This window comes from Panulirus ornatus, chromosome 31 (assembly GCF_036320965.1).
Source record: "Panulirus ornatus isolate Po-2019 chromosome 31, ASM3632096v1, whole genome shotgun sequence".
NCBI lineage: Eukaryota > Metazoa > Arthropoda > Malacostraca > Decapoda > Palinuridae > Panulirus > Panulirus ornatus.
The window spans coordinates 1,569,941-1,583,704 of NC_092254.1; the positions used below are offsets into that span (position 1 = coordinate 1,569,941).

The following is a 13,764-nucleotide window of genomic DNA, read 5'->3' on the forward strand; positions in this document are numbered from 1 at the left end:
TTAAGACATTCACCCTCATACTATAAACTTTAACACTAAAACAACAAATTAAGTTCCCTCACAAAATTTGCTGGTACCAGATTTGGACAAGTAAAAAATAACAATTAGCATCCTTTACAAACAATTATTCAGCTCCTTCCTAAACTACATCTCACCTACCTTGTCATCCATTATGTCAAATGCATCTGTAATAAAAATGCAAACCATGCAAAACAAAGCACTTAAAACAATCACTGTTTGCCTGGCAACTGTAAGCACTCAACACCTACGCAACAGTACAAAAGATCCTCCTAATACAATCACACTAAACTGTGCTTAGCACTTAGTTCTTTGTGACAGCCCTAGACCTCTCTCATCTCTACTGCTCTGTAATTAATCACCAGCCTCTAAGTAGAAATATGCTTATCCTTCCTTCACACTTCAACAAACAATATTCACAGATCCTCCCACCTCAAACAAAAATAAGACAAAATATATACACACTATTATTACCAGACAGGCACAAAATAACCACCCTCTCTACTGGTCTTAAACACCACCTTGACAGAAATACACCCATCTGAAACCACACTGCCCAGTTATGTACAACTTCGCTCGCCTGCATTTTAAATACCTACCCATCTCTACATTACAAACATTGGTTACACAAAACCCGAGACCCCTCATGCCCAAGAGGCACCTCTGTTCATTCATATTACAGTAATGAATGAAGAATTCTTGAACATTTGGCTATCACAATAGCATCTCTAAACCACTCAAGATCTACCACCTCTACTTGAAATATTCAATAAAGAAACTGCAAATAAATAATGTTATGTGTTAATAACATTATGCTTCACAGTTAACTCTTTCATGACTTTAAAGCATTAACTCAAGAGTGAGTTTACTCACTGAAGTCTCTCTTTTGCTCGGTTAATTACATTTAGTAATAGAAGAGGCATCTAAGACAAAAAGACAATCTAGAAATATATTTTTATTGTCCTTAACTCACTCGTTTGAAAAAGCAGCATTAAAAGTTTCACAACATAGCTGTCTTTTTAAAATCATTGTAGATATTACATTGTTAAATTCATATAAATTATTAAATTTAAAGCTGAATATTTACAAAACCTTCTTACCATCTTAAATTTTATAAATTATTAAATGGCCTAGCACATTTCAGAAGACAGGTTTTTCACTTCCTCCAAAGTTCGTAAATACTTTTCCTTGTCTTTTTTCCTCCGTTTCATAATTCTCTATATGTATGGGTATGTTTGAACAATGTTATATGGTTGCAAGGGTTGTACATTGGAGGGTGGATGTGTTGGAAATGAAATGTTTAGGGACAATATGTAGTGTGAGGTGGTCTGATCGAGTAAGTAATGAAAGGGTAAGAGAGACGAGTGGAAATAATAAAGACCAGTTGAGAGAGTGGAAGAGGGTGTGTTGAAATGGTTTGGACACATGGAGAGAATGAGTGAGGAAAGATTGACAAAGGATATATGTGTCAGAGGTGGAGGGAAGAAAGAGAAGCGGGATACCATACTGGAGGAGGAAGGATGGAGAGAAAAATTTTGAGCGATTGGGGCCTGAACATATTGCATGCACCAAAACCACAGCTCCCTATCTGCAACCATGTCCCACAGACCTTTCCGTGATTTACCATGAATGCTTCACATGCCCTGGTTCAGTCCACTGACAGCAAGACGACCTCAGTACAACACATCATTCCAATTCCAGTTATTCAAATATATATGTATTTTTTATACTTGATCACTGTTTCCCATGTCAGTGAGGTAGCACCAGGAACAGAAGAAAGGCTGCATCCACTCGCATCCATTCTTTGTCTGTCAGGTGTAATACATCAAAAACCTCAGCTCCCATATATTTGTGCTGAGTGGCATTTAGAGGATTTACTGCATACAACTCTCTGAAGTGCAGCACCAACATGTTATGATGTTTAAAAAAGAACCGAAAAATACTTATCCTTTTGAACTAAGAGATGGCTATATAGTGATCACCAATTATGTCCTCAAAGAAACTAGAAATAGCGGAGAGATCAATCAAAACAGAAGCTCTTTTCCTGGTTCAAGAGGGCCAAAATAATAGTCTACAGTCTCCTTGGTTGGCACTTCTTCAAGTGTGGCAGGTTTCCAAGATGGCCTCTGATCTTTATCAATCAATAATGCACGCACACCTGTAAATACATAATGTCTTTTACTTCATATGGAAACATCTAATCCACACCTGTAAATACATAATCTTTTACTTATGAAAATACCTAATCCAATGATGGCCTAAAGATTCATTCATAATAATAAATAATATATCAATCCTATGGCAGAGGAGACTGTGTGAAACATTTTAAGACCTCCAACCAACTGTAAAATTATACGTCGAGACAAAATAAACATAACTTCTACAATGTAAACGATTCAGATCATATTCTCATTCAGAGATTCAATATGATTTAAAAATGGGTTGTTGGTAAGTTCAGCAAAATATTCTGAATTATTATTTACTATATCACACACTTGAGTCTCTCCTACACCAAATGTACTATTTGCCAGAACTAATTTCAGTGCTATAATCAAATTAATATAAGGGAAACCAAAAAACTGGTCTGTAAGGCTCGGCCATGGACAGTCATTTCTGGTTTCAGTGAATTCTTCATGACAGCCAGAGAGTGGATGAAAGCAAATGAGGCTGTAGTTTTTGTCCGTTCTGGCACTACCTCTCTAAAGTGCACAAGTATGAAAAGAAATCTGTGCAATAACAGTGATTATCATTCTCCCTAACATACAATCATAGCTTCATCAGATGTTCTTTCCCACAAGGACAATTACAACAAGAGTCCCTAATCAAGAGAATACCATATTTACCAAATAGAGTTTCTAAGATATAACACTTCAGGCACTGCAATAACATTTTATCTGAAAGGTCTAAATAAACACAAGTTCTCAGTAAACATATGAAAGCAAAGAAAAATCAAGCTGAATGATATATATTCATTAAAATATCACCAAGCAACAACAGGTAAAATGGACGAACACATTGCAGGAAAGCACATAGATTAGAATATTATATTTTGCTTTGAAAGACACAAAATTGAATCAGAAAAACTAGACAAAAGCAGCTATGCAGTTAATGAAGAATCTAAAGAGGCATCACACTTAACCTTGCTCAAGACCTATCAGGATACCTCGTCCACTTGCACAATGTCATGTTTTGCATGAAAACTTTTAACACTACAGGTAGATGGCACTGGCTTTACTTTGCCATTTCCTGAATCTACGAAAAAACATCTTTTAAGCTGCAGCTAAAATGCTACAATAAAGCACGATGATATGACCAGATATGTTCACAGAAATAAGGAAACTGTAGGCAGATGTGCATACATGAATGCAAACATATATGTGAGTGCACACACACACACTGTTACAGTCATCTCCCCTCTTTCCCTATACCTGTTTCAATTACCCATTATATTTTGTTAATTTTCTTATATCAGGTACATTATACTCTTTTGAAAAGTCTGATTGTTGTATGCTAAAGTGTGAAATTTCGTTTATTTGATTATGTATAAATTATTAGTATGTATCTTTACTATTTTCACAATTTATGGAAGAATAAGAAACATCAGATATAAAAGAAAATAATAGAAAGTACTTTTATACAAAAACAAAAAGTAGTGGAATGTTTTGTTTTGTTTCTCCCTGAATTTAGGTTTTGGTAGGATGTTATACAATGCTTGTCTGGTAAATATATAGGTTTATCAGTACACATCTTGGTGATTTCAAAGAATTATGTTATAAAATGAGGTCAGTATAGTTGCATATGACTGACTAAGCGAGATAAATTGAGGGAGAGCATTGTATTTGGAGCAAATTATGTTATGTTATATGTATACATTCAGAGAGCCTGTGTTTATTTTTGTGATATATATATATATTTTTTTTATTTATTTTGCTCTGTCGCTGTCTCCTGCGTTTATGAGGTAGCGCAAAAAAACAGACGAAAGAAATGGCCCAACCCACCCCCATACACATGTATATACATACACATCCACGCACGCAAATATACATACCTATATATCTCAATGTACACATATATATACACACACAGACACATACATATATACCCATGCACACAATTCACACTGTCTGCCTTTATTCATTCCCATCGCCACCTCGCCACACATGGAAATTGTGTGCGCTAGGAAAAGACAACAAAGGCCCCATTCGTTCACACTAGCTGTCGGGCAATAATGCCCGAAACCACAGCTCCCTTTCCACATCCAGGCCCCACACAACTTTCCATGGTTTACCCCAGATGCTTCACATGCTCTGATTCAATCCACTGACAGCACGTCAACCCCGGTATACCACATCGATCCAATTCACTCTATTCCTTGCCCGCCTTTCACCCTCCTGCATGTTCAGGCCCCGATCACTCAAAATCTTTTTCACTCCATCTTTCCACCTCCAATTTGGTCTCCCACTTCTCCTCGTTCCCTCCACCTCCGACACATATATCCTCTTGGTCAATCTTTCCTCACTCATTCTCTCCATGTGCCCAAACCATTTCAAAACATATATATATTTTGTTTTTTCATCCTTATAGACCTGTGCCTGGTATTTTAACTAGTGTTGAGTGAAGAGTGTTTATATATCATAAAGCAGCATCAGCTGTCAGATGTTAGTCAGATGGTAAGAAAATCTGTTTATCCTAAATCTCTCTGTTAACAGAAGCCATTATACATCATTAAAAATGTGGTGAGGTTGTAACAACACATACACACACACACACGTGTCAGCAGTTCTCAAAACATGTAAGAATTGGGCGACCACATGCCATAACATGCCAAAATATGAAATTAAGCAAGAAGCTTGTTAGAAATTGTGAATTTTTTTTAGTGCAAAAGTGGTAAAAAAGCCAACAACCTTTCTCTTGTTTAGAAAATTAAATCTTCCTTGGATGGCATGGGAGAGAAGTACTCTTCTACTTTTTCTTGAGAGATGTCAGATAGATCTGATGGATCCCACCGAGGGTTGCCATCGCGGTCAATCAGTTGTGCTCGTATTCCTGACAGAATATCTATGTTATCAACCAAGTTACTTGGATAATAAATTATTCATATTGATAACTAATATTTAGTTGTGTCAGCACACTTTAGCTCATACATGGTGAATGTAAAGAACCAGTTTCTAGCAGTTATTCAAGGAAGAGTTGTCTGAAGGAAAGATAAGTAAAAGAATATAAAAACTACCAAGACAAAGAAAGGTGGTAAGAATGAAAGTAGGAAGAAAAAACTGAAAATAATAGAAAAGGAAGAAAACAAGGTGAAAAATAGAGATGAGTTTTGGATCATGTTTTCTATCTAAGACCAGCCAATGGTCCAATGGGATTCCCATCACCTTGCGTATAACCTGAAAGTTGAAGGAAAGCCCATTCCATACACAACTCGAAGAGCGGTATAAATCAACTCAACAGGCACCATGGTCAAGTCCATATCTCTTGGATGTACAGAACAAATCTTGGATGATCCGTATTTGATCATAGCCATGTGAAAAGCCTTGTTAGCTATTCACTCCACTATGATGAGACAAAAGCTTTCCATCTCAAACCATTCTATGATCCAGTGAGATCTTATCCCTCACCTCACACACAATCTAAAGGCTGAAGAAAAGCCTGCCTGGAAACCTGGGTGCCTAGCAATGAATCATTTACATTAATTTCAAGTGCAGATTACATGCTAGAGATATGGACTTTACTGTGATGCCTTTACAGAGGTGATTTAGTGTTCTGTAGCTTGAGCGTAGGAAGGCCTGCTTGTACCTTTACCTAAAAGTTATTAAATGTTGAAGTTCAATAATTCTCTCTCTGATACCTTCTAAATGTAAAGTAAAATTATTCAAATACCCTTTTTGTAAAAGGGTCTTGTATTTCAGAGACTTAAAATGTACATAAATGGCTATCAAAAGGTGCACGCCTGAAACACGTAGAACTTACAATGCACAATCTGTAATACCACGTAGACTGAGATTTGACATAATGATGACAATCCACCAGTAAGATGAGTATGCTAGGTATGGTGTATAATAAATGTTAATTAACTAGGCAAGGTGCATTTGTTTTGCTGTCAGTGCTGTGTAAGGAACAGGGTGTGATAACATGTATACAGAATTGTTCAAACAAAGGTAAATATTACTTAGATGGAAAGGTACTGACTGGAAAGCTATGCTGCAGCAACTTTAAGTAAATACTATTCCTGAAAGTGTTTGACAGTACCATAATCAGGTGTTACTTGGAGCAAAAGATGAATATCAGACAGTCATTTTAAGTTCCTAGACTAATACCTTAGATTTTCTGAACTTAAAACAATGAGAAAAATATAATGTCAAATGACCCTGCATATTAATTCACTGTACCTTATTGTCAATGGCTAATTTATGAAAATAAGAGATATCAGGATGACTAACCTTCTTTAAAGTCATGCCCCTTATAAACTCTACTGACAATGCGATACTCCATAGAGAGGCACTCCTGGAGGGTGAGATGTGCTCCACGTTCTATCTGCTCAAATGTTACCTTTAGTGATGTAGGAGACATCTTTTTCAAGATATTCGCATGTTTCTGTGCCCACTCAGACCCATCCTGTCAAAAGATACACAATCAAGGAAAAGGACATGAACAGATTCATCTTAATACTATTTCAGATTCTTATTGTATCACTTCAGTAGCATTTTCTGCAAGTCTTAAATGCATTACTTGAATATCAAGAAATTCCTAAAATTGTCATGAAATAACTACTGAAATGTTCTCCATGCAGCTGGAGATGCAGTGCAAGTTGAAGATGATGAAAAAATTCCACTATTATTCTTATCCTATTTATAGGAATATTAAGGATACGTAAACTTGTTATACATAGGAAAAAATCACATTTCAATAGGTCTGCATGTGATCAAGGAGCGATGGTTTTCTCTGAGACTGGTCTTCTGCCACAGGCAGGGATACAGCTTCTAAATGTGTTAAGAAATTAACTGTTATCATGAAACATAAGACATAAAGGGGTGTAATTTTGTATATTGTACAGCATCTTGAAAGTCTTCAAACTCAATAGTATTACTAAGTTTTCTAAAACCAGTGCAAGGAGGCGGTTGGAATCTGAAAACTTTTGGGGGTGTTTTCTGTTTCAGTAAAGGAAATGGCTTAAAAGACAAATGTAGAGAAATTACAGCAGACCAGCTGACCTTACTTTTTCTAAGTTGGAGATGATCTCCTCAATACTGCCACCAGAGAAACAGGACTGGATCTTTGATAATACAGGTTGTAGGGAGAAAGGTTCATTCTTGCTGAATGTTGCTTCCTGTAATGAAATGCTTCAGTAGAACTATTTCATCTCTAGTCTACAGATGTAAAGTAACAAATAACTAAAGCACCTGATGCTTCCATACCTATGAAAATTACTGAACAATCCCAAGGAAAACAAAGACTCATCCACTTTAATTCAGACTCTTATTCCTAGGATAGGGCTTGAAGAATACTGCCCACACATCTCATATCATGTAAAAGTCAATTGAGAAGGGTCAGAGTGGAAGCTTGGAAATCCTCTTCTTCTGTATTTAAAAAAGAAGAACAATGGAAGGGGCTAAATGAGTATTTTTCCTCTAAAGCTCTGCATCTGTTTCCGATGCTTTTTTTGCTATCACAGAAAGAGCAAACGCTCATGAAATCGAAGGAAACCAGTATAAAACAAATATATGTATAGCATCATAAAATTATTTTTATTTACTTAATTTATCTACATATCTATATCTCTGATGCCTGTTCCCTTTGGGAACTCCAAGGGGATGGCATAGCAAAAGACTTTCCATAACTGGTGAGCTCAAGTGCAGTTCTTTGGCCTTTAATGCCTAACTCTTAATGGGGCACTGTCCAGAGGGCAACTCTAGAGCAGTGTTAACAGAGGCTCCAACCTAAGTTCTTACCTATTCATATAATGAACTATTTAATTTTCATGCAGGTTAAAGCTTTAAAAGAAATATCAACTATTCAGGTAAAGATAATTTACTACTATGATGCCTTAACATCAGCAAACAGTCCTGTATATAGGCAGCATTTATGACAAAATACACTGATTATACCCAAGATACCAAGAATAAATTATGATGGCTATATCTAGCATATCATCTGAACCTAGGTGCCTTGAGAAAATTTCAAATGAAATCATTCATCACCTTGAAATGCTGACATGGTATGCCTGAAATTCTAATATTCACCACAAAGACAGTCATCCTCAGCCTGGTTATGAATGCTTAAGTACTGTCTGTTTATAATGGCCATAGGATAAGCTCCTTGAGTGTCTTGACTATCAACTATATCCCTTTACTTGGCATTAGACTAATTTTTTTTTTTAATATTTGCATTATGGCGAGATTACCGAGGTGGAGTTAACTTAGCGCAAGTCAAAGAATAGAGCAAGGGTGAAGCACAGCCTTAGCAAACAGGCTGATTCCCCAGATTTTAATGTATTCTTTAAAATGTACACAGTCTGGGCCCCCAGGAGTACAAGAAGAATGAACAGAACAAATCTGATGCTATTCACCCAGCATTATACCGTAAAAGGGGAACACAAGGAATTTCTCTCCCCCACCTTAACCTATCAAATGATGACAAAAACTTGGACCAAAGTGATCTTTTTTGTCGTTACAGAGGTCCTGATGTGGATACTGCCACCAATGGACAGGTGTTAGTAACAGAGTGAACCTTTATTTGAAGTGTCTCAATTAGAAACTAGTGATTTCATTTACAATAATGGTTAGATCAATGTTAACAAATTTCAAGTATATGCATCCTTGACTTACTGTCATGTTCAGAATAAAAAAAGGGTACTACTTTGTGCTGTGGGAAAAAATATGAAATACCCAGAATATGTTTTTTTTCAATAATTAGTGGACCAACTAAAGCACATGAAAAACTGTGTAACGAATGAAGGAGAGATCCGAGGATGACCAAGTAATTGTTCAGTCGTAAGATTCAGGATTAATGTTACAGTACATCATGGCAAAAAACTACCGTAAATATTACCTGATCAAACTGATTAAGCACAGCTGCAATATCCTCTGGGTACGTAGACTCCAGTTTTAACAATGACTCTTCCAGTTCTGCTATTCTTGCACTATCACACACATGGGTTGCAACACCTGCCTTTTTCACATCAAGTCCTTTCAATCTGTGACCTTGGGAAGGATATGAGAAAATCACTTTTTTCATTAATGAAAATAAGTGGTCTCCTGGGTTAAATTAACTGTAATTGCAAGGAAGTGGTACATGCAAAATAATATAATGGCTTAAACTTCAGAAAAAACTGCAAGATCCACCTCATTACAACAAAATGACACTTTATTAACTATTTTCTTAAGTTTCAGAATAGTTGTTAACTTGATGGAGAAAAAACTAATTCTAACTCCATCAATAAAGCTCTTACCTGTTAGTGCTAGGTACATGCCTAGTCGACCCCCAAGTCGCGGTAGAAAATATGAGCCTCCAACATCAGGGAACAATCCGATAGCTGTTTCGGGCATGGCAAATAATGTTCGTTCAGTTGCCACGCGATACTGGCCATGGACAGAGACACCTACGCCTCCGCCCATGGTAATACCTTAGGAACAATGTCATAATCAGTACTGAAGATATTTTAATAAAAGTGAGATCATGGGCATGTATTTTTACAAAACTGATGGTTGGAATAACTTCTAACCTAAAAGCAGAGACAGGATTTAGTTTGAAAAAAATTTTCACTTCCATTAATCCCACTAGGCACACCTGAAAATACATTCCAGTCTCATATATTTTTAAAATGTATTGCAATGTCATGTATTTAGGTTTCTTCAGTGATCTAGATAATATTCAATATTTGCCATAATGGAGCTTTCTTTACCATCTAGGTTCCAGGGGGGAACCCCAAAAAACTTTTTAGTATTCTTGGTGCATGAGGCTTTGATGTGACTACATCAGTGTAATATAATGTAATACATTTGACGTGACTACATCAAAAGTATTACACATTTCACAACTTATGAACTGCACTTCGTGTAGTAAGAAATTAAAAAACGACAGAAAATGAATTTGTTAACTGAGATATCATACATTTTTCATACAATTTTAACCAATCCTTCTTATTTTCTTAAAAATCAAACCTAACAGAGTTTTTTATATGGACACTTCAGAACTCTTTAGCTTGGAATTTATGAATTATGGGGAAATGTGTAAATATTGCAGGACCTCTGGTATCCTGTAGGATATACTGAGTTCTCTCCTAAGTTTGCAAAACTATGAGATGATGTTTATGTATAAGGTTTTCATTCTGTTACTCGGGAAAACAACGTTTTTTTCTAACATACCTGTCTGCAGTTTCCTGCATTTGCAAGGTAGCACCAGAAACATGTATCTCACATTCTCTCTTTCTGAATCAAACCAGGGCATGTGAAGTGTCTGGAGTAAACCATGAAAAGGTCTGTGGGGCCTGGATGTGGATAGGAAGCTATGGTTATGGTGTATTACACATGACAGCTAGAGACTAAGTGTGAACGAATGTGGCCTTTTTTTTTGTACTTTTCCTGGTGCTTTGTCACTGAAGCTGGGGGTAACGATGCTGTTTCCTGTGATAGCTGTGTTAAGAACAAATCAAAAAAGGCCTCATTCCCTTACATTCATTCTCTAGCTGTCATGTGTAATGTAATAAAACCACAGCCCCCTATATATACAACTGGAAAGTGATTAAATGGCATTACATGAAATAAAACTGATAAAAGATATTTACCATCAATAAGTGCTATATAAGGTATATGAAGTGTTCCAATAAGGCAATTAAGCTGGTACTCTTCACGAAAGAAATATTCACCAACTGGGTTTTCATCATTGACTGTCTCCACAACATTTCGCACATCACCTCCAGCACAGAACGCTTTTTCACCTGCACCTGTGTCATAATAATCATAACATTAGCCTTTGGTAGCTATTATGTTCTTATCTACAACATATAATTTCTAGTTCTTGATTAAAAGAGTTCAGAGTACACATTTCTAAAATGTAAGACTGATTACAGAAAATTCTCATTGGGGATTCTGCTCATTGTAAGAGAACAAACACTTTTTTATTTGAATAATCAAAATGGAAATCAAAGGCATATAAAAATACACAAAATGGCAATGAAATCTGAGTAAAGACACTTGTAGTGTGAATCAAAGTTGATTCAAATGTGGAGTAAAACTTCATTGATCCATAACATGTCACTTGGAAAATACAAATGTTGAAGATGTTTGATAATGACACTCATTATCCAACCTTAAGCAAATCTTGGAAACATGTCTCAGGCATTTACCAGAATATGGTCTTTCCTCTAAATCAATACACCAGCAATGATGAGGGACTGAATTTGAGTGGTAAAATTACGTGGTTCCTGTGTACGCTGGTGATCAGATAAGTAGTTTTCACTGTGCCTGACTCGCAGACATTTCATCAAAATTCTTGAAACTTACCTTTAATGATGACCATAGTTTTAGTTGTTTCCCATTCCTTCAATTTTGGGTAGATAATTCTTATCATGTTGCAGTTAAGGGCATTCAAACTTTTAGGTCGACTGAGTGTAATTACACCCTTGTCGCCCACCTCCTCAAGGATGGCTTCAGGAGGATCAGAGCTCATGTTTCGACTTGATATGAGAAGCGGACGCAGTGCTGTTCTCAGCCTTGATGTTATAATTCGAACTAAAGACATTCTGTTGGAAAAAGACATGGATAGCCATTAAACATTTCTAAAACTTTCTAGAAACAAAGATATTTCAGCTACTAGCTTTGTTTGGTAAAGTTTTTGATATTTGTTCCAGGAAAAATGTAAGGCATGTGGCTCATGACCTAAGAAGAGACTTTATTCTAGAAATGTTATGTGAAACAAGTAGACTTGGCTAAGACAAGTTAGGATACCCAAGGAGAGGGTCATTTAGTACATTATATGCTAAATTCCTCATATTTTCGCCGTGCTTGTCCCACGATTTCCCCCATCTTCAGAGCCCTGCCCAGCTTGTGTCTATGCTCGAGCAACTTTTATCAGTCATACATCACCTCCCCTCGCCTGGTCTAAATGACTTCTAGTACATACCAAAGATCACTGATTTTGCCTTTCGTACACATCCTAAAGTTATCTCTGTCGTGGACCTAAATTCGACCTTTACCGTTGCTTTTGTGATTTCTGTGATGCCACTGAACTGGAACTACACTGGAACCACCCTACGCTGGAAGTGTGGCCCTTCACGAAACTTGCAAAATTATCCACGACAGAATCAGCATAATGTTACTTGACCACTTTTTGCTCACCTGGTCAAGCTAATCCTACATGCAGGTCCATGCTGTCATATCATGTCTAATATCTTTCGTTATATGAAACCTAATATCACGACTCACCCTAGACGTTATAAAATAATGTTTGTAATGAAGCTTTATTTGTTATTTGCTAGATGGTAATCACTATATTACCTTATATAATATATTTATTCGCCTTGACTTCTCGGTGTCTCTGGTATCAGGCTGTCGTCAGCTGACATGGCGTTCTTATCTTACTTAATTCAATATCTTTGGTTTAATAGCATATGGTTTAACAAGCAAAGATAAGAGTAAAGAAATATGGAAATCATATGAATCAATTTCTGAATCGAAGTAACGGGTGATAATTGAATATTATGAATGAATTAATAAATGTATGACTTCTCGAACGCGTACATGTTGTTGTTGCTGGCGGAAGAATTTGACCCAGATTGTTTGGTCGTATTACATAAGAAGGAAGGGCTATAATGGCACGAAGGTCTGTGTGGTCTTCAGAAATATTTCGAACATAAAATGGCATTAAGGAATCCTTCTTGGCGTTTAAACTTAACAGCCTTAACGACCCAGGTCCAAAGCCCAATTTAACCTGACAACATTCAACTACAAATCGTAGAGGGCAAGTTATAAAATGCGTTGTACATTTTCTTGAAATTAACTTCGTAAATGGCGATTATGAGAGGCAAAACGGTCGACATTTATTCACAATTGCTGCATTTTTCCCATTGTAATCAGACGCATGCTGATACTAAGACTGATATGTAAATGTGAAGTTTGTGCGAGCATGAAGTGAGGCGGTGGATGATAATTTTACATTAGTTATTTTGAAGTATATTCAAGTCTTGGTAAAGAGGAGATTCTATTACAGCGATAGGTAGAATGTGATCCCAAAATAATCTGTATCGTTACAAACAATATAACACTAATTGTATGTGGTTTTACTGATAAAATTTCTTTTATTGTCAAATGTAAGATTTTAAAGTTAGACATTCTGTGAAAAAGGTTGGTATCAACGAATATCTTGTACTTTTTTTTTTTTTTAAATATGACGCGGATATTGACCACAACTAACAATCTATTTGAGGTAATTCTTTTTATATATCTTTTCATTTATAAAGATCTTACCCTACAGGTGTCAGCCGCTGAGGAAACATGGGTAGTTCAGACACTAGCACGGGTAGTTGGACGGTTGTAATCGTGGAAAGTTTATAGCAATTGAAGATCCCGAGTCAGCATCATCCTTGTTTTACGTACAGCTGTCTGGATCTTAAGGAGACGTCTCAGTGAATCATGTTATCAGGTAGGTCATAAAACGTGTGGTATCGGCATTTCATTACAATTCATGTTTACAGAATCCTCGTCGATTGATCAACAAACGTAGATTAGAAATATGTGTTGTAGGATT

The 13,764-nt window shown here is 36.4% G+C and overlaps 1 protein-coding gene across 3 annotated transcripts; it reads right to left on the reverse strand.

The window, feature by feature from the left end:
• Positions 1–960: 960 nt before the first annotated feature.
• Positions 961–12,644, reverse strand: Hibch (3-hydroxyisobutyryl-CoA hydrolase). 3 transcript variants are annotated; one of them, XM_071680243.1, is made up of 9 exons: positions 12,516–12,644; positions 11,523–11,761; positions 10,805–10,963; positions 9,470–9,643; positions 9,070–9,221; positions 7,238–7,348; positions 6,462–6,636; positions 4,923–5,064; positions 961–2,176 (listed from the first exon to the last, which is right to left on the reverse strand). In XM_071680243.1, the coding sequence occupies exons 2-8, from the start codon at positions 11,758–11,760 to the stop codon at positions 4,934–4,936; spliced, it is 1,140 nt and encodes a 379-aa protein (XP_071536344.1). In that variant the 5' UTR covers position 11,761; positions 12,516–12,644; the 3' UTR covers positions 961–2,176; positions 4,923–4,933. The 3 variants fall into 3 exon arrangements, with proteins under 3 accessions (XP_071536344.1, XP_071536345.1, XP_071536343.1); XM_071680244.1 differs by lacking the exon at positions 4,923–5,064 and having other exon boundaries at positions 12,516–12,586; XM_071680242.1 differs by lacking the exons at positions 4,923–5,064; positions 12,516–12,644 and adding an exon at positions 12,215–12,354 and having other exon boundaries at positions 1,902–2,176.
• Between the last annotated feature and the right edge of the window lie 1,120 nt (positions 12,645–13,764).